The 23079-nt window shown below is 42.7% G+C and overlaps 1 protein-coding gene and 2 long non-coding RNA genes across 6 annotated transcripts in view; all 3 read right to left on the minus strand.

Annotated features, from left to right (window-relative positions):
• Positions 1-189: 189 nt before the first annotated feature.
• LOC117669971 (uncharacterized) lies at positions 190-4349 on the minus strand. Its single transcript, XR_004592552.3, has 2 exons — positions 4067-4349; positions 190-1398 (listed from the first exon to the last, which is right to left on the minus strand). It is a non-coding gene; the product is annotated as an uncharacterized LOC117669971 (long non-coding RNA).
• An 852-nt stretch (positions 4350-5201) lies between these two features.
• Positions 5202-12569, minus strand: LOC148112720 (uncharacterized). The gene is made up of 3 exons (XR_015729283.1): positions 12320-12569; positions 9454-9579; positions 5202-7905 (listed from the first exon to the last, which is right to left on the minus strand). It is a non-coding gene; the product is annotated as an uncharacterized LOC148112720 (long non-coding RNA).
• Positions 12570-17273: 4704 nt separating this feature from the next.
• The window catches only part of PDS5A (PDS5 cohesin associated factor A), a 61881-nt gene continuing 56075 nt past the window's right edge, over positions 17274-23079 (minus strand). For 2 of the 4 annotated variants that reach the window (XM_087875437.1, XM_087875436.1), the window contains exons 33-34: positions 20746-20896; positions 17274-18433 (exon numbers count right to left, since the gene is read on the minus strand). In XM_087875437.1, the coding sequence (XP_087731563.1) occupies positions 18341-18433; positions 20746-20896 (244 nt within the window). In that variant the 3' untranslated portion in view covers positions 17274-18340. The remainder of the gene's footprint in view (positions 18434-20745; positions 20897-23079) is intronic. The other 2 variants (XM_087875439.1, XM_087875438.1) reach the window with 1 other exon arrangement.

Genomic DNA, 23079 nt, shown 5'->3' on the forward strand with positions numbered 1-23079 from the left:
CCTATCAATTGTGGAGCCAACCAGCAACAGGGAGCCGCAGCAGAGGGATGAAAGAGCCACATGCGGCTCCAGAGCCACGGGTTGCTGACCCCTTGTTTGGGGAATAGCGGAGAGTTAAAAGGAATAGGCTGCAGCGCGAGTAAACTATGCAAACGGGGCGCAGGAAAGTTTTGGAAAAGGCACTGTGAACCCTTTTGGCTCATACTTTTTATTGTTTAATTGCAGATAGATAACGCTTCTTTGACCCAACAGTGATTCTTTTTACAACCCGCCTGACTTAGCAGCCTGGCCCAGTATGAGCAAGAACGGCATAGAGGGCAGGAATTACACAAGAGGGGGGGGTGCTTGTGTGGGGGACTGAGACACACAGAAAACAGCCAGCCTCTCGTCCTCCTCACCCACGGACCCCATGGGACTGCATAAAGCGCATTGTTGAAGCATCGGAGGAGACTACGACGGGGTGACCAGGTATCGGCAGGAGCTGCAGGGGAATGAAGGTAGACGTGAAAGCAAACCCGGCCAGCAAGGGGACGAAAAGGGGATTAAGATTGTAAGCTACGGCCACCAAAAATGGTACCCGCAATTTAAGAGGAGAGCTGCAGAAACCACGTTCCTATTGCGATGACCTTGGCCGAGGAGGAAGATACTCCTGGCCCTTGCAATCCTCCCTCTCGGATTAAGGAGCAGGTGTGTGCAGACGGGCCCCTGGAGGTGTTGCAGCACCACAAGAAATCAGCCTTGGCGTAAGAAAACAGCATGCAGGGGTGAAGACGGGAGACATGACGTCCTGCCCTTCGTTTGAGGAGGAAATGGGACAATTAGAGGAAGTGAAGGATGCCCTGTCCAACAATCCCGCAGGAAGTGGAGCGGGTGAGACCTCGCAATCCTGAAGAAGAGCTGGAAGTGGTTGACGGAAGAACCTCGGCTCTACAGACTGCCGATGGCCAAGCCCCAAAGCTGCTTCCCCTCGGCATCTCTCTCGCTTTCGTCTCGTGCTCCTTTCGCTGGTTCTTCTGGTTGGAGCTGCTCATCGTTTGGAGAAACCTCTTCCCAGCCAAGGCAACCATTTCAACTCAAGGAATCTAGAAGGAAGTGCGTCGTAATGGCTAATTAAAGCCTTAAGACCAGGACCGCCGGCCTACTTGACAGGATGGTGGTGGAGAAGATAGGAGGAGGAGGATGAAGAGGGAGGCCTAATGTGAACCTTCTTAGATGCAGGATGAGATGGCTCTCAAAGGAGCTGTTCTCAATGAGACATCCATTGCCTTCCAGGAATTTGACAAACGTGTTGCGGGTACTCCGACCAAGGACGCCATCTTTGCCTGCCGTGTCCCTGCTACTATTGCTCTCCACATTGGTCTAATAGAAACTCCAGGATCTCCTTCCTTGTAGAGGTTCCTGCTCAGTTAAGAAAGAAGAGGCATTTCTACATCCAACTCCTCTTATCACACGCTACAAATTTGGCCCAGATCTTGGGATACTCTCTTATTAACTCCATGAACTTTAAGGCCAGTTACCAAACTACGAGCAGTCCTCAGCTTACAATCACAAACCGAGCCCAAAATTTCTGGTTGTTAAGTGAGGCATTTGTTCAATGACTTCGGCCCGGTTTTGCGACATTTCGTGCCACAGTTCTGAAGTGAATTGCTGCGGTTGTTAAATCAGTCGCCCGGTTGTTAAGTGAATCCGGCTTCCCCGTCGACTTTGCTTATCTGGTGGCCACCAAAGGTGATCATGTGACCTCCCCCTCGGGACACGCAACAGTCAGAAATACGAACCAGTTGTCAAGCATCCAACTGTAAATCACGTGGTACAACGGTCGTAAGTATCAAAAATGGTCATAAGTCCCCCTTTTTCGGCGCCATTGTAACTTCCAAGTGGTCAGTAAGTGAACTGTTCGTAAGTTGAGGGCTTACCTGCACCATCAGTGGTTCAACCACAGCTCCACTTTCCCTAATGTAGATATCCGAGGCAAGCAAAATTCTGCTTTTGAGCTTTTCAAAGGATTTGATAAGTCACCTTTTTTTGCTCTGAAGGGTGCTTAATGGCGGACGTGCACGATGGACACTACGGGGAGTGACACCTTGCACCACTTAGGTACTTCTTGGATTTGCCTGGTTCTTTTTTTCCCCCATCTTCCAGAGGACGGATTGCAGCGAGAGGGATGACAAGAGACTAAGCAGGCACCCAATGCGGAGTTCAAATCAAAAGCAATGCAGAGGCACCAGCCAGCCCCGAGTACAAAAAGACCAGTGTATTCCTCATTGCGTCCCTGTTTACTTCCTTGTAATCCCCTCTTTTCTAACAAATGACAATACAGGTAGCCCTCGATCTCACTTAGTGACCGTTTAAAGATACAGCAGCACTGAAAAATGTGACTTACGACCAGTGGTGGGATTCAAATAATTTAACAACCAGTTCTCTGCCCTAATGACCAGCTGGGTAGGCATGGCTTGGTGGTCATGTGACCGTGTGGGCATGGCCAACTCAACGTCACTCATGTCGATCGGTGCTTTGCCTTAGCTGTTACAATGTAATAAGGGTTAACCAGAGAGGCAGTTTCGGTAAGCAGGGCAATAAAGATTAGGCTAGAAACAACGCCAGAATGTTTCCTTCCTTACAGGATTAGCCCCGTAAAGTGGGAAAAAACAAAAGATTTCTTCCAACAACCAGTTCTCCGAACTGCTTAGAAAGTTAACAACTGGTTCTCCCGAATAGGTGCGAACTGGCTGAATCCCACCACTGCTTATGACCCTTTTTCACACTTAACGACCGTTGCAGCATCCCCATGGCCACATGATTCACAAGATTCATGTTCGGATGCTTGACTCACATTTATGATAGTTTCAGTGTTCTGGGGGTCACGTAATCCTTTTTTTCCGACCGTCAGACAAGCAAAGTCAGTTGGAAAAGCCAGATTCCCTTATCAACCCTATTACTAACTGAACAAATGCAGTGGCTCACTTAACAAATGTAGCAAGAGAAACTGTAAAATGGGAGAAAATCCTCTTAATAAATGTCTCACTCAGCAACATAAATTCTGGACTCAACTGTGGTCATAAACCAAGGACTACCTATACCTCCTTGTAATCCCTTCCTCTCTTTAACGAATGTAAATACACGCATTAATGTAGTGTGAAGAAACCAGCTGGGGGTGTAGTGCTTAGGAGGCGAAATTGGCAGCGCCAGCTGGGATGGGTGGGGGAAGGAGGGGTGGCATAAAAGGTGCAGTTATCATTTCCTAATTAGCAATCGCTCTGCTTAATGACGAGAGTTGCTGCTTCCCAACCGTGGTCGCTAAATGAGGACTACCCACATTATATTATAACTTGTACACGACTGCAATTGAGCCCAAATGTTCTGTGGTTCTGAAACATTTGTTAAGTCAGTTTTGCCCCATTTTACGACCTTGCTTGCCACGGTTATTAAGTGAATCACGGCAATTGATAAGTTAGTCACACGGTTGTTAAGCGGATCCGACTTCCCCATTGATTTTGCTTCTCAAAAGATCACAAAAGGGGATCCGGTGACCTTGGGACACAGCAACGGTCATAAGTATGAGTCAGTTGCCAAGGCAACTGGTGATCACATGATCATGGGGACGCCACAAAGGTGGTAAGTGTGAAAAACGGTCATAAGCCACTTCTTTCAGCACTGTTGTAACTTTGAACGGTCACTAAATGAACTGTCGTAAGTTAAGGATTACCTGTATTACAATAATAAGAGAACAGAGGTATTGGACTGGAAAGAGGGAGACGGGGAGTTCTAGTCTCATTATCAGGACAAAAGCTAAGTGGGTGACTTGGGGGCCGGTCACTCTCAGCCCACCTCGCAGGGTCGTCGTGGACAAAACAGAAGGAAGGAATAAAGGTAGTATCCTTGACGTAATGGACTTTATTTAGAGACTCCAAAGTTGCAAAAGCACTGATAACAGCGACGGATCGGGTTCCACACTTACGACCGTTGCAGCATTTTCCCCAGGGTCACGTGATCAAAATTCCCCCATCGTCCCCCTCTGCCCACTTCAAGATCTCTCCTAGAGGGGAGGGGAAGCCCCCCTGCTCACCTGCACATCCCGTCGCTCGCAAACCTCCCAGGGCGAGGCCGCCAGAAGAAGAACGAGAGTTGTGGAAGGGCCCTTCGAGGTCTTCTAGTCCGACCCCCTACTCAGGCAGGAAACCCTGGACTACAACGCCAGTCAGGCGCAGCTGAGCCAAGCCGAGGAAGGTGAGGTGATGGGACCCCCAACGAGACCTCCCTCTCCCCCTGCCTCATTGTGAGCGAGAAGAGACACGCGCACCCCCTTTCACCATCCATGCCGCCGGAAGTCCTCGGTCGCCTTTCTTTACAAAGACTTCCGGTTCCGGAAACGCTCGCTTCCGGCTTCCTGCCGCTCTCGAGATGCCTGTCCCTCGCCGAAACGGGGCCTGGCTGCGCATGCGCAGCGAAGGAGCCTGCGGCGGCGATCACGTGCCTGTTTTGGAAGGCGGAGGCGGCTGCCGCGGCAACCAAGAGGCCGGATGTTGCTGGGAGCAAAGCCCGCCTCCGTCCGGATTTGACGTTGTTTAAAGAGGCGCTGCTAGAAATCCTAGAGCGGCTCATCGGCTTCATTGCGGCGCAGCGCAGAACTTTTTCCTCTGGGATTAAGGCTGGTGGAACTACAGAGCCATCATCCCCAGCCAGCACTATGGGACTTGAAGTGCAAGCCCATCGAGATCCCGGCCCGGTCTTAGGCTGGCTGCCACACTTGGCTTTCTGCACCCCCCAATGCGGCCCCTTTTGGGGGAAGGGGGAAGAGCCCTGGACATGGAGCCACATGCGTGTCTGGGGAGATATAGTCCTCGATTTACAACAGTTCATTTAGTGACCGTTCAAAGTTACACTGGTGCTAACGGGGGCTTGCAGCCATTTTTCACAACATCCTTTGCAGCCTTCCTGAAGTCACCAGCGCTTGGCGGCTGGTTCATCCTCTGTGACCCTTGCAGTGTCCCGGGGGGTCATGTGATCACCCTTGGCGACCTCCTGACAAAGTCAACAGGGAAGCCGGGTTCACTTAACAACCGCTTGAATAACTTAACATCTGCCACGATTCACTTAACAACTGTGGCAAGAAAAGTAGTAAAACTGGGGCAAAATTGTCAGAAGGTTCCGACTTAAGCTGAGGTTGCAGAAGAATGAATAAAAACGAGACCCAGACCAGCTGTGTGGAAAGAAGAAATATTTATTTCTATGCACGTCCATACACACAACTATTCATGAGTGTCGTTTATAACCATACATTTTGTCTATTTGTAACATCTGTAGGAAGAGGAGTTCATTAATTAATATCGTTAGAAGGAAAACATAGAGGTGGTGCTTTAAACTCTGCAATCCTAATTTTCAACTCTGAGAACTTATTCTGGGAGGAAAATAATTCAATACAAGGCCAATTATCCCGACAAGTGACAACCCTCACAATCTGCCACGCCCAGGTTTTTCCTCGAGTTTCGCTTGATCAGTTAAGGGCTTCTTTTGCCCATATGCGTTGTGGATACATGGTACATTAATAATAACTGCATCTATTAGAACATGCCAATAGTTGCAAGTATACAAATGAAAATATATATATATATATATTTTCCCCCACCAGCTCCCCTGCTCCAGGAGTCCCAGTATAAATCCAGTTCTATTGCTGGTAGGTTGATCTTCGTATCTCTGGTGATCAGCAGGAAGAAGTGCTGATGGTTGGTTGGTGAAAGCTAACCGAGTCCAATGTGGTTTAATTTTCTAAAAGCCGAGCAGGTACATTTTCACCCTTACCAGATGCCATGATGTTAAGGGACAAAAATGAAACCCTGTAAACTTGAACCCCAGGAAATGTGCTCACGTGTCTTATTTAGGATTTTTTTAAAAGGTAAAACACAGGTAAAAGGGGAAGGGGGGAAGTCACACATCTTTAGATTTTTTTTTCTTACTGGCCCACATGGAGTCAACAATGCTGAAATAATCCTGTGATAGGATTATTGAGAGGCTGAAATGCAAATTAGTGTTGGAGGCAGCACAGCAGATCAGGCAACAGTACAGAGATTAGGCGATAACAGATGGGAAAGCAAAAATGTGCCTTTTTCCTATGGTTAAGAGAAAATGACTTGCCCAAAGTCATCAGCCCGCCACTTTCATGGCTGAGGTGGGACTTGAACCCACATTACTGTCTATCTTAAACCAAGCAAGCTTAGCACACATTTAGCAGCACCTAGTCTTCATTTTGTAGTTCCAAACATTTTGGATATATCCAGATTAAAACGCAAAAATCACTTAAATTTTGCTACAAAACATATGTGAGCTTCAGATCTTCTGAATCACATTTCTTAAACTTTATTACTGTTCATATGCAGCATAAGCTTTCCCTTCTTTCTTCATTTCAACCATTCCTTTCTTAAACTCCCCTTTCCACAGTTATAAAGTCATTAACTTTCTTACAAGCATATACATTTATGAAAATCAAAGCTGTAAAGGTGGCGGCTATGATCCATTCCATCCATTCCGCTCATCTCTGATAATGCAGTTTACAAAGACAAAGACAGAATGGGGCTAGTATTACTTTTAATATAATGGAGTTGGGAAAGGGGCTCTTCCTGGATTGTGGGTTTGCAATTTCTTCCTCTTAATTAGCATATGTGATTAGAAAAACTGTTAAGTTTTCATAAAGAGATTTAGAAGGAAGAAATGTTTAGCAGTTGCAAAAAGGTCAAAAAAGGGCAGCAGAGTGGAGAGGGATTCAAGAGTTTCCCTCACAGCCTCCAGCTGGTAAAAGGAAGAAACAGAAAGAAATATACTGCTTTCTATGGGTTATTCTTATAGCTCATCAAAACAGCATAATTAAGTCACCTTTTTAACTTTTCTTACTTTGAACATAACATTACAATATGCATACAGTACATATACAATGATAGTAAAATAGTCTCTTTCAATTTAAACTTCTAGAAACATTCATGTACTCAATAACAACTTTTCAAGAAAGGATGCTTCCTTCTGCTTTTTTCCTTCCCAGCCTTTCTGGGTTTTTTTTTCTTTTTTTGGCAGTTGACACACATGAAGAACAAAGCTACAAACATCAAGAAGAGGTCCCCTTGACTTCTAACTACAGGTTTAGGTTTTTTAGGTTTTATTTGATTTGTATACCGCCCTACTCCCGAAGGACTCAGGGCGGTGAACAGCCAACAATAAAATACATAAATACACAAAATTTAAAAACCCGATAAAATCAAAGGAGGAGGTTGAGGAGGCCCTCAACCACAAATACCTCCAGGGAGACCTTGCATGGAAGCAGCATCTTCTCTGAAAACCCTGAATATAGCCAGGCTCTTTCTGGACAGCTGGTCCAGTGCACATGCATGCAACGGAACCCGGAAGAGCATCGGTATAGGGTCTCCTGCTTGAGCAGGGAACTGGACTAGAACACCTCCAAGGGCCCTTTCCACTTTATTAGACTGTTAAGGGTAGCCGCCTTCGGAGGTGATTGGCTAACCCTCCCCCTCCCCCTTGGAGACCAAGCCCGCCTGTGTTTACCTTTGCAGGTCAATCTGTCTCTGTGCTGGTGCTGTTTTCTTGGTGGCCTCTTGCTGCTTTGGTGCCTTGGCATTGCTTGCCTCCAGTCCGCCCGGACCCTCCTGAGCCGGGGCCGCCCTTTTCCGTCCTCGTCCGGAGGATTTACTCATTTCGGCACTTTTCGTGGTGGCGCCCTGAGATTCAGACTTGGGGGGGACGTCCTCGCCGGGGTTTGGGAGGAGCCGGCTGACCCGTTTCATCGGTTTTCTTCTCTTCTGTTTTTTGATGGAAATTCTCCGTTCCGGCTGCTGTCGTGATTCTTTTTTTGCCCCGATCAGCACTGACATTTTCTTGGGGTGCCTGGTCAGAATTCATCTCCTGGAAAAGAAAACAACTTGGTTTGTTTGTCAACCGAGTAGCAGGTGGAGATTGTATCTGTTGGAATCAGCTTGTCTTGCTGAAATATGTTTCCAGGACTATTGGCAACACTGGCAGCCACCTTGAAAGTGTAATTAATCCACGGGGATTTACTGCTGCCAGAGGAGTAACTCTGTTCACAGAATACGTAAGTCATCATTTGGCCATATCGCAATGAAAAGACAATAGCTTTATCACGACTGAGGCAAACTCCTGGCCCAGTTTCATTTGAAAATGAGAGAGCCACTTTGGTCTAGTGATTAAGGCACCAGGCTAAACACTGGGAGACAGAGAGTTCTAGTTGCAGGAATGATGGCAAGATAGTCAGCTGCATGACTTTGGGCCAATCACCAGAAGATGGCAAATTTTAGTCCCTTTCCCACTGAAAGCCAGCTGGGGGATTTAGGATGCATCACTATCTCTCAACCCTCAAAGGCTGAGAGACAACCTCAAAGGGTTGTCATCATATGACAAACAAACCAAGTTGTTTGTCAGGGAAAATCTGCTTTGTCTCCAAAACATGATTATGTTCTTGACTTCTAAAAGCGAAAGAGATATGATAAATGCCAAATTGATTACAAAAATAAAAATCTGAACCAGCCCCCAAATGATTAAATTATCAAGATATTTGTTCTTTTAATCCAAAAGTTTGGAATGAATGGCTGTCAATAGAATTAAGTGAAACTTAAACAAAGGAATGAAAGATTCCAAAATGAATTAATAAAACACCAGGCCAAAGGTAACTATAATGATTCAATTATAATAAAAGTAATAGAAAATGGAGCACAAAGTATCTGCACAATATTTATCAACAGTTCTTGGTGTAAACTACTTATAAAATTAACAGAAAACAAAACAATAAAAGATTCTGATATCAAACCCCATACCTTAAAATGACCAACTTCAAAATTCACATTTGCATTTGGATAAATTCTTTAAAAATACAGATACTGCCCTTGACTAAAATTAATTGTTCTTCTAAGAGAGAAGGAAGAAGTGAAATAAGATGGAGGAAACAATAATAATCCAAAGAGACGATTTTGGAGAAATTATCCATAAACCATTAAGACAACAAAAGGTTTTGAGACCAGAGTGAAGGAAAAGTATTTTAAAAACAGATTGAACTCCAACTCCTTGAGATACAAGAGGAAGTCTACAGAGGTAGATTTGCATGAATATTGTTGTGTTGTGTTGTGCTGTATTGTGTTATTTGCAGGAGAAACTCTTTTGGAGCACTTCTTCATTAGCAACATGACAAAACAGCAAATCTTTAGGATTCGACAAAGGCATCTTTGTTGGAAGATGTCTTTTGTTAAGTCTTTTGTAATTTCTCATGCAAATTACATAACATAGTGGCACATAGAAGATGCCAACTAGCAAGTAATCTACTCTATATGGAGAATAATCAAATTCCCAAGGTGGCAGTAAGATTGACACACACACCAAATGAGGACACCCTTGAAATACATGGCATTACATTACATTATATTAATTTGATAAATAAATTACCTCATGCTAGTATCCATCAAACTGGTTTTGTTTGTATTGGCATCCCACAAATAAACAGCAGTGGATTTATCAGCAATAATTGCTGGAGTATCTCCATCTTGATCCCAATTCATAGCGATGCAGTTCCTATCGAAAGATCACATCTAAAATCAGTAAATTTTCTGCATATCTTTGGAAGAAGATAAAGAGATACAATTTTCATTCCACACGTTGCATTTCTGCAGTGTAAAATCAAGACATCTAGGATCTTTAATTTTTCTTTTTATCTTGTCTTGTAACAGCAATGTAGTTTCCTAATGTTTTTTGCCAAGCAAATTGCAAAGGGGCACTAGATGCATCCTTGTCTAAAAGGGCAAATATTCACTGTGGAAAGAGTGAGTTATGCATTTGTATGTTTTTTAATGCCTCATTTCAAACTATATAGAACATATTTCATCCGTATAAAAGCCAGTTTACAGCACTCTCTCATTGGCAGTATAAAGAAACACAGCAAATAATATTTACTGGCAGATATAAGCCCATCTATGTTTAAACAGCTTCAATTAAAGAAATTCTTCAAAAGTGTGATTAAATGAACTGCAGTTTTCAGTACAAATGCAGAGGAAAATTTATTCCAAACATGTTGGGAGAATAAAGATAAGAACAAGTTTGTTTATGAAATTTATTTGCAGCCTATCTCATATCCAACTAATTAGAAATTAGTTTTGTTAAGATGATGATCCTCAGTAATACCTCCTCTGTGGTATCACAACTAAGATGTCGTTTCATCTACAATAAAGGAAGGAAGGAAGGGAAAGATTGCTGCAACACGATGTTCTATGCAGCACAAATTTAAACATGCATTACCAGTAGTCCTCGATTTATGATCACAATTGAGCCCAAAATTTCCATAACTAAACAAGATAATTGCGAAGTGTGCTTTGCCCCATTTTACCTTTCTCACCACCGTTGTTAAGTGAATCACTGCAGTTAAATTGGTAACACGGCAGTTAAGTGAATCCAGCTTCCCTATTGACTTTGCCTGTCAGGTCACAAAAGGAGACCAGATCATTCTGGGACATTGCAACCATCATAAATATGAGGCAGTTACCAACCAGCTGAATTTTGATCACCTGACCATGAGGATGCTGCAACAGCGGTAAGTGTGAAAAACAGTCATAAGTCGCTTTTTTCCAATGCCGTTGTAACTTTGGTCACTAAATGAAGAGCTAGCTGCAAGTGGAGGACTAACTGTTACCTTGAAGTTTAAGCCTAAAGTACAAATGTTCTCCTCTGTGGATATGCTTACTCTTTTACGTTTCAGTTATCTCATGAAAAATAACTACAACAACATAGTACAATTGACTTGCGGTGCCGGCACGAAGTGCAATAAATTCACATGGTGCAATAGGATTGAGTGTTTGTCAGCAGGATTCACTGGGATAGGGATTTTCTGTCTTTCACTGTGAGTTGTATTGTGGTGGGGGGGGGTGCATGAAGGGAGGTTCAGACAATCTCATAGTACACATGTTCTGTCATCTGCACCTCTATAACTGTCTGGTTTGGCTCTGCAACCCAACAAGACAGACACAGACTTCAGAGGATAATCAGGACTGCAGAAAAAACCATGGTTACCAACCTGCCTTCCGTTGAGGACCTGTCTACTGCACGAGTCAAAAAGAGGGCTGGGAAAATATCTACAGACCCCTCGCATCCTGGACATAAACTGTTTCAACTCCTACCCTCAAAATGACACTATAGAGCACTGCACACCAGAACAACTAGACACAAGGACAGTTTTTTCCCCAACGCCATCACTCTGCTCAACAAATAATTCCCTCAACACTGTCAAACTAGTTACTAAGTCTGCACTACTATTAATCTTCTCACCATTCCTATCACCATCTCCTCCCACTTATGACTCTAACTTTGTTGCTGGTATCCTTAACATTTATATTGACTGTTTCCTAATATGATTTGATTGCTTATTTGTACCCTATGACTATCATTAAGTGTTGTACCTTATGATTCTTGATGAATGTATCTTTTCTTTTATGTACACTGAGAGCGTATGCACCGAAGACAAATTCCTTGTGTGTCCAATCACACTTGGCCAATAAAAAATTCTATTCCTATTCTATTCCTATTCCTATTCCTATTCCTATTCCTATTCTATTCCTCTATATTCTATTGCATTCTATTCCATTCCACTGTATTCTATTCATTTTATTCTCTATTCTATTCTCTATTCTATTCTCTATTCTGATTTCTATTCTATTCTATTCTATTCTATTCTATTCTATTCCTATTCTATTCTATTCCTCTATATTCTATTGCATTCTATTCCATTCCACTGTATTCTATTCATTTTATTCTCTATTCTATTCTCTATTCTGATTTCTATTCTATTCTATTCTGATTTCATTTCTATTCTAATTTCTATTCCCATTCCCTATTCTATTCTATTCTATTCGTCCAACCCGCTGCCTGACCAGTAGACACTATATCCCGTTTCAGACAAACGGCCGTCCAGAAGCCTCTTCTTTGCCTGGGATGAACCCTAAAAGGCCGGCCTGGGTTCACCCATCCCCAAAGCTTCCCCAAGTTGCGTGAAGGTGTACGGCTTCATCCAAAACTCGCCCCAGGGAACCCCTCGCATCCCTCCCTAAACCGCCTCACCCGAAAAGTTTCAGACTTGAGTTGGAAGGTGTCCCGGGAGGTCATCTAGTCCACCCCACCCCCCACCTTGGCCGAACAGGTGAGGCTACTACGGCCGTCCAGGCTCTTCAGCGACGGAGGCTCCTTCTTCCCCAACCGCAGGCTCTGACCAGGCAGGCATTCCACAGCTTTCTTCCCCCCCCCCGCCGCCTCCGTTCCTCACGCCCACCTGTTGAACAGCCGCCTGTCCCAACCACCCGGGAAAGCTGCGGGCGCCTGAGAGGGAAGGAAAAGCGCCGACCTCGTTCCTAGCAGCGGGAACCGAGCGACGGCCGATAGAGAAGTCCTCGAGGCCTGGGGAAGCCCCTCGCTCGGCCCCACAGGTCGTCGTCGTGCTTCTTTTCGCCTCAGCGAGGGAGCGGCCGTTAAAAAGAGCGGGAAAAGGAGACGCGCATGCGCACTCGGCCGCCTGGGCGGCAAGTGCGCGGGAGTCACTCTCTGAGATGGCGGCCCCTAGAGATAGTAAAAGGACTAAAGGGAAGAGGCGACCATTATCCGGAGTGAATATATTAGCTTATGATAAGTGAATGACTTCGAGGGGAAGGAAGACCTGTGGAAATTTACACCCCAGCCTCACGGAGGCAGGCATTCCAACCGGTCTGACAGAAATCTCGATTTATTTATCACTCAAAATGTCTCAGGCTAGGACACTTTCTTTTTATCTTTAACTTGGGCCTCCAGACGGCTCTCATATGAAATATTGCGACCTCTCAATTAATGCCTCCGAATATAGCTGGTGACTGAAGATAATAAACCATTAATAATGTTTATTATAGGGAACAGGCAAAGGCACCTCTCTACTTTCTTGGCTCTAGGGACTCGGCGGGGGCCTTAAGCATTGGGAGGGCGGGGCTGCTGAGCTCGCTCCAATCGGAGCCTGGAGAGTAGAGGGGCGTGGTTAGGGGGCAGGGGCGGGGTTTGGAAGTCAAATGAGAAGCAGCATCTTCTCTAGAAACCTTGAACTCTTTCTCAGGGCAACAGATAGAATGGGCTGCTGCCTAACCAAAAACATTTTTTAAATTTCATTTTCTTTCTCATCCTCTCACCTTTACAGCAATAATGTGAATGATGTAGGAATAGTACAGGGTCGGCTATATGAACACTGAAGGACCCTCTTTATTATAAGAAAGAAATGTGCTTGTTTAGAGATTACACTAAGTCAGCTAAATTCCATTCTTGGTAATATATATCTTCTTCTGAGGGGATTAGCTGTCAAGAATGCAAGGACATCCATATGAAACAATTGTTACTTATTATCCAAAGCAGCCATGAATCTACGCCTCAGCAATCACAGAACTGAGGAAGGTTGTTTAGCTAAGATAATCTTATGAACTAGAAAATAATGAAGGAATTTAGTAATTAGAAAGTGTCAATTATAACGTAATAAATGTATGTTAACCATATATGGAAAACTGCTGTGCTCACAAAATCCTTATATGTATAAAAGCAGTTGTATTAGAGCTCTTCTTGGTTCAGAATTGCAGATATAAATCTGATTCTGAAACTGCGCAATAAACTGTCTCTGGCTGACCCAGGAATGTTGTTTGGTCTCATCATTCCATAACAGCAATAAGCAAAGGACCAAAATAAAAATAAAAAATCCTGTTTATTTTTAATCTGTTTAAAAGTAAAAGACAGACTTTTAAAACACTTTTTGTTAAAAATTTTTAAAAATTGGAATAAAACTGGAGATGTGAGGGCTCTGTCCCTGTGCTGGCACTTTTAAGGCACCTGGCTTTCTGCAGTCTGAAGTTTCTGCACTTTGCAATTAAATGTATTTTTCGGAGTAGAAGACGCTCCGGACTATAAGACGCACCTACCTTTTTCGGGGAGGAAAACAAGGAAAAAAAAAATCTGCCTTTGCCTTCCAGCATCTATCCGGTATTCATCTGGCCTATTTGCCGCAGCTCATTCTCTGTCAGCACGGCCCATTTGCCACGGCCCGGTCACTGCTGCTGAGGCCCATTTGGTGCGGCCTGTTTGCCGCCACCCGTTTGCCGCCATGGCCAATACAGCGCTGCCCATTTGTCGACACCGATCCCCGCCACCCGGAACCAGCTGAAAATGCGACGCATGGAGGCCAAAAATAGGACTGAAAATGGGACGCGCGGAGGCCGAAAACGGCCAAAGGGTGGGGACCACTGGGTGGGTGGAGCTTTGGTAACATTAGGTGTATAAGACGCACCACAATTTTCACCCATTTTTAGGGGGGGGGAGTGCGTCTTATACTCCAAAAAGTACAGTATGTGGTACCAGCCTGCAGGCACATCTGCTCTGACCTCTGTCAGAAAGTCGGGCAAAAGAGGATGTTCCTATCGCCTCAGAGCAAACCCAGCTGCAATGGCGCACTTGGTTCGGTTGGAGGCCTGTATTGCTAGACACTCAACAGGACTCCCATCCTTCCCTCTTTATTCGCATTTTTAAACATGCATGCGTGGATATACACACAGAGAGACACACTCCCTCCATTAAATTCGTTGACTCTTGGTGAATTGTGGCTGGAGAAAAAGCACTATCTGTATCTGGAGACTCTGGACGTAAAAAGGGAGCCATTGTGGAAGAAAAGCTTACCTAGAAGCATCGCAGATTCTTGTTCCTGGAAAAGAGGCAAAACTAAGTGAGCTGCTGAAACATTTGAGAATAGGGTTGTTGTGGCCCATCAGCGGCCTGTGCGAATTGTAGCCGATTCCAACAGCGAGGAGGCTGGTGTGGTGCTGCACCAGCAGCCTGTGCAGCTGGCACTCGAGTCGGACAGTGAGGAGGCTGGAGAAGATGTGGTGCCAGAGGCGGGGATTCAGTCAGGGCCTTCAGAACCTCCAAAAGCTCCCATAAGTGAAGGGGATGAAAAGGAGGAGCCTCTTCTCGATGCACGGGCACACAGAGCTGTCAAAAGGCAAGAGTGGCTCCTCAGGAGGAGGTCTCGAGAGTAAAGCTTGGGGCTAATTGGCCACTCCCTTAGCTTATTTAAGGAGGAACACCGATTGCAGCAAGCTGTAGGGAACAACTTTAGTTCACTCTCCTTCATGTCTGGACTCTGGGCTTTCTGCCAACTTTAGTAAGACTGTGATTACCTTATCTTAGAATTCTGGTAGTCTGTTAAGACAGTTCATGAACAGCCTTTGGTTGATACTGTTATTTGAGTAAAATAAGCTTTGTATAGATTTTGTGTGCTGCATTCTTTGGGGTCCGTAGCTGGGGCAGAACAGGGGTAATAAGGAAGTAGCAATAGCAATAGCCATTAAACTTATATCCCACTTCACAGTGCTTTTTACAGCCCTCTCTAAGCGGTTTACAAAGTCATCCTCTGGTCCCCAACAATATGGGTCCTCATTTTTCTGACCTCGGAAGGACAGAAGGCTGAGTCAACCTTGAGCCCGGTGAGATTTGAACTGACAAATTGCACACAGCAGGCAGTCCACAGAAGTAGCCTGCAGGACTGCACTCTAACCACTGCGCCACCGTGGCTCCGTAAAAGCCAGATCTGGGCTTTTTGCCCAGAATGGGAATTCAGCATCTCTTCGCCGTCATCTACTGTTTTGACTCCCGAGTTCCAGGTTTCCTCATTTCGGCATCGTTGACTGCAGCAAAGCCCACCCAACGCATCTGTTCGTTATGCAGAAGTTATCTTGGGAAGCGGCAGAGTTTGCTTCCGTGTGCCTGGAACGGATCTGAGCTTGCATCAGAGCTCTCCGACACTTGAAGATCACTTTCCGTTGCAATGGCGACGAATCTTTATATGAGGAATCAGGCTGTAAGTTTCTATATTTCCAGATATATGAAAGATGGCTCAGGTTTCCATACGCGCGAAGCCCACATTTTTGCAAATTGCTCCTCCTTTTGAAACTTGCAGTATCGAGGGAGCTGGCACAAGTCACTGAGCACTCCGGACCCAGCTGAGTGGATGCTTATCAGAGTAGCTATATCAGTGAGTACTGCCCACAGTGCTTGGGATGATGGAGACAGTCAAGAGACTGGCAGCCGGGTCCTTGAGCCCCTCTCCGTAAATGGAAATCTATGGTTACCTTTAGGGATGGTCATCTTACTTGTAATGAATCTCATAGATTGTATTAAGTCTCAAAGACCCCCATACAAAGAGGAAGTTGGGCGGGGAATTCTGGGAATTGAAGTCTTAAAAGTTGCCAAGGTCGGACACCTCTGCTCTAAATCTTGGAACAAATTTTTGTTTCATTGGAACAAAAACTCGAAACAGCTTCTTCAACAAATTGAAAACAAATATTTTGGAACGTACCTTTTGTCCCGAGCTACAGATATCTTCTTTTTGATCAAAAAAATTCCATTTTGAATTTGGTTTTCTACTAAAAGAATAAAAACCTGCATTAATTTATCCCTATCTTAATTCTGCCTTCTCTGTTTTAATTGTTTTATGCCCGATTGTGCTTGAAATTCCCATCCCGATGAAGTTAAGGATATTTAGTGAGTGGGATCTCATGGAGAATGTCTGGCGGTCTCAAGACTGAATTTTAAAAGAGTTTTTAGAAAACACAGGTCTCAGATAGAGCCTTCTAAATCTTCAACTGATATAGTCTTTGCTTGTGAAGAATCCTTGGTGCTCTCTGAACTTGCAGGCATTTCATGACCCAACTAGATAACGTCATCAGTTCATCATCAGGAGCACTGATTGTTACCCACAATGATTGGGAAAAGAAACATCTGCAGGAAAACAACCAAGCACAGAGAATACCAAGGACCCCTTATTTCAACCCCAAGCTACAAATATTCTTTTCTATCAGTTTATTTGTGGCATCATTTGTGTGTGCAACAAAACTCCAATGAGAGGGGGGTTGCGCCTTTAAATTGTATTAGTATTTCAGGGGAGGAAGGCTCTGTAACAAAATAAGGAATCTCTATCACTTTGCTCTATGTTGCCTGGGGAATTCTGAGAGTTGAAGTCCACAAATTTTAAAGTTGCCAAAGTTGTTCACCCCAGCTCAAGACCTCATCTAGCATACTAAGCATTTATCAACTATGCTGCCATTTGTTTTACTGACAAGATTACGCTCCACAAAAACCATCAATTGTGCTCGATCAGCGTCTGGCAGCAATGGCTGCACATCAGAAAAATGGTTGTGTACCCTTGGGGGGAAAAGCAGAAAGATACCAAATGACACCTAGAAGCATTTATTTTATGCAACCAACTTAAATATGATGGTGTGTACTTAAAAGTGTACACTATATGCTGAACAATGCCTGGGGGGAGAGGGGGGAAATCAACATTGATGCAAGTTTTCTAAATTAAATGTTAAAAAAGGAGAAGGGAAAGGAAAACGTAAAACAGACTTCGTTTCAATCAAGACAATGCTTGAAATCCTAAACATTTTCAATGTTCCTTACAAAGCTGCCAAAAATCCAACTATTTTTAAAAAATTGATTTTTTACATCAATAATAAAAATCTGGTGACAAACATTATAAAATCAAATCCTGGGATGACTTTACTCCATTTAGATTTAGAATATTCCAACAAAACCACAGGAGTAAACCCACTCAGAAGTGATATATGTTTTTTATAAAACGAACAATATGTACATTTATTGCAACTTATATTATTAACTAAAATGGAGGAGGAAATTAAAAAAGATGAAATGTCTACTTGAAAATCAATCATCAAATGATTAGTCTCCTACTCTTTGATCAAAGTCAGAAAGCAACATGTATAAAAATTGCCACTAGGTGACTTCTCAAAGCAGGAACCAAAATCTGTACATCTTATTTTGCGAGGGGGGGGAAAATTATACATAAGTCTTTAAAATGAAAGCAGATGAGAATTCGGTTTTGCAGTTATGCCTCAGATTAAAAACCATTCAGTAAGCCTTCTTCTCTTTCTTGAGAAAAAAAATATATATATGATGGGCAATACCCCAATTAAGGTATGTGAATTTTTAACAATGCTATAAGGACCTTTCTCTCTGACTTTCTTTTTTTAAAAAATGCAGCATGAAAATTAATGGAGTAAAACACTCTTAAACTCCAGATGTGCGGAAACTGGAATTAAGTGTTAAGCAATTTGCTTAATTATTGACTTTTCATAAAAAAGTCTCTGGGGAAATAAGTACAGATGCTTTTAGCCTCTCTCAAAGAGTTTCTGCAGATTCATTTTATCTGAAAGGGAAGCAGAGTTTTCCTTCGGTGTTCAGAGCTGAAAGCTGTATGATCTGAAGTATTTCTCAGTTCCTATATAGGACGTTTCTTGGGTTTTGCAGAAGCTGGGAGCATGCCTTCCTTCGGCTCTCCTTTCTTCCTTTTGCGAGAAAGTTTTCTTTTTACCTTGTGGAGGAGGGAAAATAAGAGGTTGAGTTCAGGAGAACGTTCCGTTCAAAAATTAATTTTGATCATCTTAAAAGGACCAACAGTAAATCTTCAACTCTATGGATCACCTGGGCGGAGTGGAGAGATTGATTTTAAATATGTGTAAGGGATCTTGTTTACATAATCTGCGCTGCTGTCTTTTCACAGCTTCGAGATCAACAAAATTCCATTTCTTGGGGGCGAGTCTAACTGAATGTCTTGTTTGTTGCATTAAAAATGCATTGAACTGGAGAACATGGACCTCAAGTGTTATTGTATTTGACTGGTAAGGGCTGCAGGTTACATCAACATCCCCTCAAATATTTCAGATGTTTTGGGAAACTGGTGCTAAGGACAGGCAGTCCATGACTTACAGCCAGTTCGTTTAGTGACCGTTTGAAGTTACGACGCCACTTTAAAAAGTGACCTCTGACCATTTTTCATACTTCCCACTGTTGCAGCCTCCCCATGGTCACATGATCAACATTCAGACCCTCAGCAACTCATATTTATGACGGTCGCAGCATCCCAGGGTCATGTGATCCCCTTTTCCGACCTTCTGATAAGCAAAGTCCATGGGGAATCCAGACTCACTTAACAACTGTGTTACTAACTGAACTGTTGTGATTCACTTAGCAAATTGTGACAAGGTCATAAAATGGGGCAAAAGTAACGAATGTCTCACTTTGCTCGATGGGGGTCAATAGTCAAGAACCATCTGTATCTAACTGTTAAGTCCTATTTAACACAACAGGGCATCCAAATATGCCTGCAAAGGTTTGCATTGCTAGTTCAGTTTTTTTCATATCAGGCCTTTATCACAGAAGGCAAAAAAAAATGGATCCAATTTTTCTGACAAACAACTTGTTTTTAAAGTTCACTCTGCAGTATTTTATGAAAGCCTAACCATCATGAATCTAGAATAATTCAGAAGCCAGGTTGAAGTCTAACAAAGGGGAGGATATTATCACGGATTTCTGGTTTGCCAACTTTCACGATCTCAGTTAAAGGTTAGCGTTAGACCTTACAATACTTTGATTTGAATTCAGAAACATCCAAGTGGTGGACTTTAGGAATGGGAAGAATATAAAAAAACGTATCTCCAAGGTTGAATTTTTTTCTTATGAATCGTACAAAAATAAGATTAAAAATAACAGGGAAAAATAATTTGAAAGATGAAGGGAAACATTTGTGGGCAAGGATGGTTATATGCCCATCAATGATTTTGTAGAGAGAAATATGGAAAAAGAAATACGAATTAACTACTACACTATTAAGCAGACAGAATTTACACTAACAACAGGGATCCTGGGAAAACACAGAAAGAACTGGTAAAATCGTTTAAATCAACCAAAAAAAATAATAAAAAATAAGACAATGATTTCAATTATGACAGGTAAAGGAGATGAAATATTTAAAACTTCAATGGCTACGAATTGTCAATTTTTAAAATTCTATTCAGATTATATAGCAAACTAGAGAATGTATTGAATATGGATATACAGTGAAGGCCTTTTTAAATAAAGTTAACCTACCACATTTAGATGATATGCGAAAACAGTTTTTATTTCCTCCTCTAACTGAGGTAGAGATTCAACAAATAAGTTTAAAATTGGCAAATGGTAAAACAGCAGGATTGGATGCATTGCCTACTGAGTGCTAGAAAACATTTATAGATCTTTTGATGCCCAACTGTTATGCCAGTGAATCAACCCAGTTGTTAAGTGTATCACATGGCAGTTAAGCAAATCTGGCTTCCGCCATTGTCTCTGCTTCTCAGAAGCCGGTTCGGGAAGATAACAAATATAGGATCACATGACCTGGGATACAGCGACTGTCATAAATATATGCAGATTGCCAGGCGCTCAAATTTTGATCACATGACCATAGGGATGCTACAACAGTTGTGAATGTGAGGATTGGTATCAACTGGTCACTTTTTCCAGTGCCATAGCAACTTCGAACGGTCACTAAACGAACGATTGCAAGTCAAGGATTTCCTGCATGTAGAATTGTAACTAGTTACTCTTAAAAATATATTGTGGTTTTTTTCCCTTTTTTCTTTATGTTGTATTTTTTCCATTGTTTAAAAATATACTTTCTATGTAACTTTACCATAATTATCTTTGTTTTTTCCCCCTTTTTTGTAACTAAAGCAATAAATAAATAAACTTTCGTTATCTAAGTTAAGTGAATAAATAATCCTTAGTAACAAGAGGAACAGAGCAGCCCTCCAGGATTGAGCATTTAATGAACCGTCGACCGAGCCCTAAATCTGCTGCCTCGTGCACCTTCAGCAAGCCTGCCTCTGTTAGATCTCTTTCCTCAAGGTCGTCCTGGCTGCTCTCACAAAGTTTAAAAAGATCCATTTCACTCGCAGAATATCCTGGACTGGACTCTATCTCCAACACTGAATCTCCATCACTGCCCAGCACCTGGCTTCTGAAAAAAGGTCAGAATGGCAAAATCATACAGGGAGCAAAGTTCTGACTGAAATCATAGACTAACATCTATGCCTGTTCCTTCCAAAGCGGAGCATAGTTAATTTTGGGGGTTGTTTCCCCCCGCCCCACCCCCCAAAACTGGAAGAGGCTGTCATGAGACATTTCCGTGATTTTAAAAACCACGGGTGTGATTTACAGATACGTATAAACATGCTCGGTAGTGAAATGTACTATAAACTGCTTTTGAGGGGAATCAGAGGGTACGATTTACCTACGTTGATACTGCACCAATGATACCCAGCCCAACTTCAGCTATAAAGAGATGCGGATAAACTTTTTAACAAGTATACTCCCAATTACGTAGGCCATCCAAAAATGTGCTCATATTTTATTAAATTTTACACTTTTCATTTTGAAATAGGATCACATCATAATCTGCTTTTACCCTGTTTACCCCAGAATAAGACATCCCTTGATAATAAGCCCAATCGGGCTTTTGAGCGCATGGCAATAAGGCCAAGCGCTTGTTTCAGGGTTCAAAAAAATATAACACAAGTCTTATTTTGGGGAAACACAGTAGATACAGATGATAGATAAATAATAAGATGGATGGATGGATAGATAGATAAATAGATAGATATAGACAGAAAGCCTGTTTCCCCCAAAATAAGACATCCTCTGATAATAAGCCCAATCGGGCTTTTGAGCGCATGGCAATAAGGCCAAGCACTTATTTCAGGGTTCAAAAAAATATAAGACAGGGTTCTTATTTTCGGGGAAACACAGTAAGTACTTTCCAAAACTAGCTTTCTATAAAGAATGAACTCAGGTTCCACAAATTTTATCTGGCGCTTATAGCTCTGACTGATCCCGAAGTTCTCTGAATGTATCAAAACAAATACATTTTGCTTTGATGCACAGGGGCAAAATCAGATTAATCTCACTCACTTGAGCTCTCTGAATGTCCTGGCAAACAGTGGACGCTTCTTTAAAACCTGAACAAAGCAAAATGCTTCTCTTTCCTCTTAGGCAAAGCATAAATAAGAATACGCAGCAGTTTTTATTTTCATGTTCTGTCATCTCCAAAGACTCAAGTCCTTTGTGAATATAGAAATCTTAAAAATGCAAGAGGCTTAACCAACATAGTAGAATGGGAGATATCTAGTTTTATCACACTCCTGGAAAAATTGGATACAGCAAGTCACCCCTGCTGCAGTCATTTCTTGAATAATTTCAGTGGGCTTTGTAGTCACAAGTGTATGTGCCTAACATATCCACATGTTCAAGGAGAACAATTGTGGAGAAGAGATGAGAGGACAGCCACAGGTGTGTCAGAATGTGGAAGAGAGTGGGGGATAATAGTGAAACAATAAACACCAATTTGCGCATTTAGTTCACCAAGGAATTGGTAGCCAGGCAGATGATATTGCTAATGGCAAAAGAGATTTGAGATTCTTTGGGTGATTTGTGGCTTCTCTTATGCATAGAAGACAACACCTTCCGTGAACAAAAGACTACCAAATCCTTAGTATTTTCAACGGCAGTGCTGATGGGGAAGAAAACAGTCAAGAAACACAAGGACAAACTTTTAGAGTAATTTCTCTTCAGCCTGGTAATTTCCATTCTTAAAGCTCCTTACCGTTTTGCGATTAACAGTAATTTACAACAGCTGCCACTGCTGCTCAGAGGGAATTTTTAAACGAGAAGAAGACAAATTCTGCTTTTTTATGCACTGGATGTCCTAAGATCATGACCCTGGTGTGAATCCTGCTCCGCCAATTGGATAGCAATTAAGCAGATACACGTAAGATTTGTGGATGGGTTGCCATGCGATTTGCAGTTTTAGGGTTTTAGAGGCGCAACTGGATCTGCTACTGGAAAATTACAAATTCCCTTGTTTTTTCTGCTGAGGTTAAATCAGATGCAGCTCTGACTCTGACATTAGACGTGTAAAAAAAAAAAAAAAAAACTATAAAGGTTGCTATTATCCAAAGGATTTAAGTATGTGATTCCTTTTACCTTGTGAATCATCACAAAATCTTGGAAGGATTCTAAGTAGCTGAACAAGGGAAGATATGTACTCAGTGAACGAAGAAAAATTGCAGAATTGTGTCTAGGGGAACTTCACCAAGGAGAGAGGGGTAGGGAGGCAAAGAGCACAGAGTGAGACAGGTTAAGATT

The sequence above is a fragment of the Pantherophis guttatus genome, chromosome 8, assembly GCF_059756535.1.
Source record: "Pantherophis guttatus breed Tessera chromosome 8, ASM5975653v1, whole genome shotgun sequence".
In the NCBI taxonomy this organism is placed as follows: Eukaryota; Metazoa; Chordata; class Lepidosauria; order Squamata; family Colubridae; genus Pantherophis; species Pantherophis guttatus.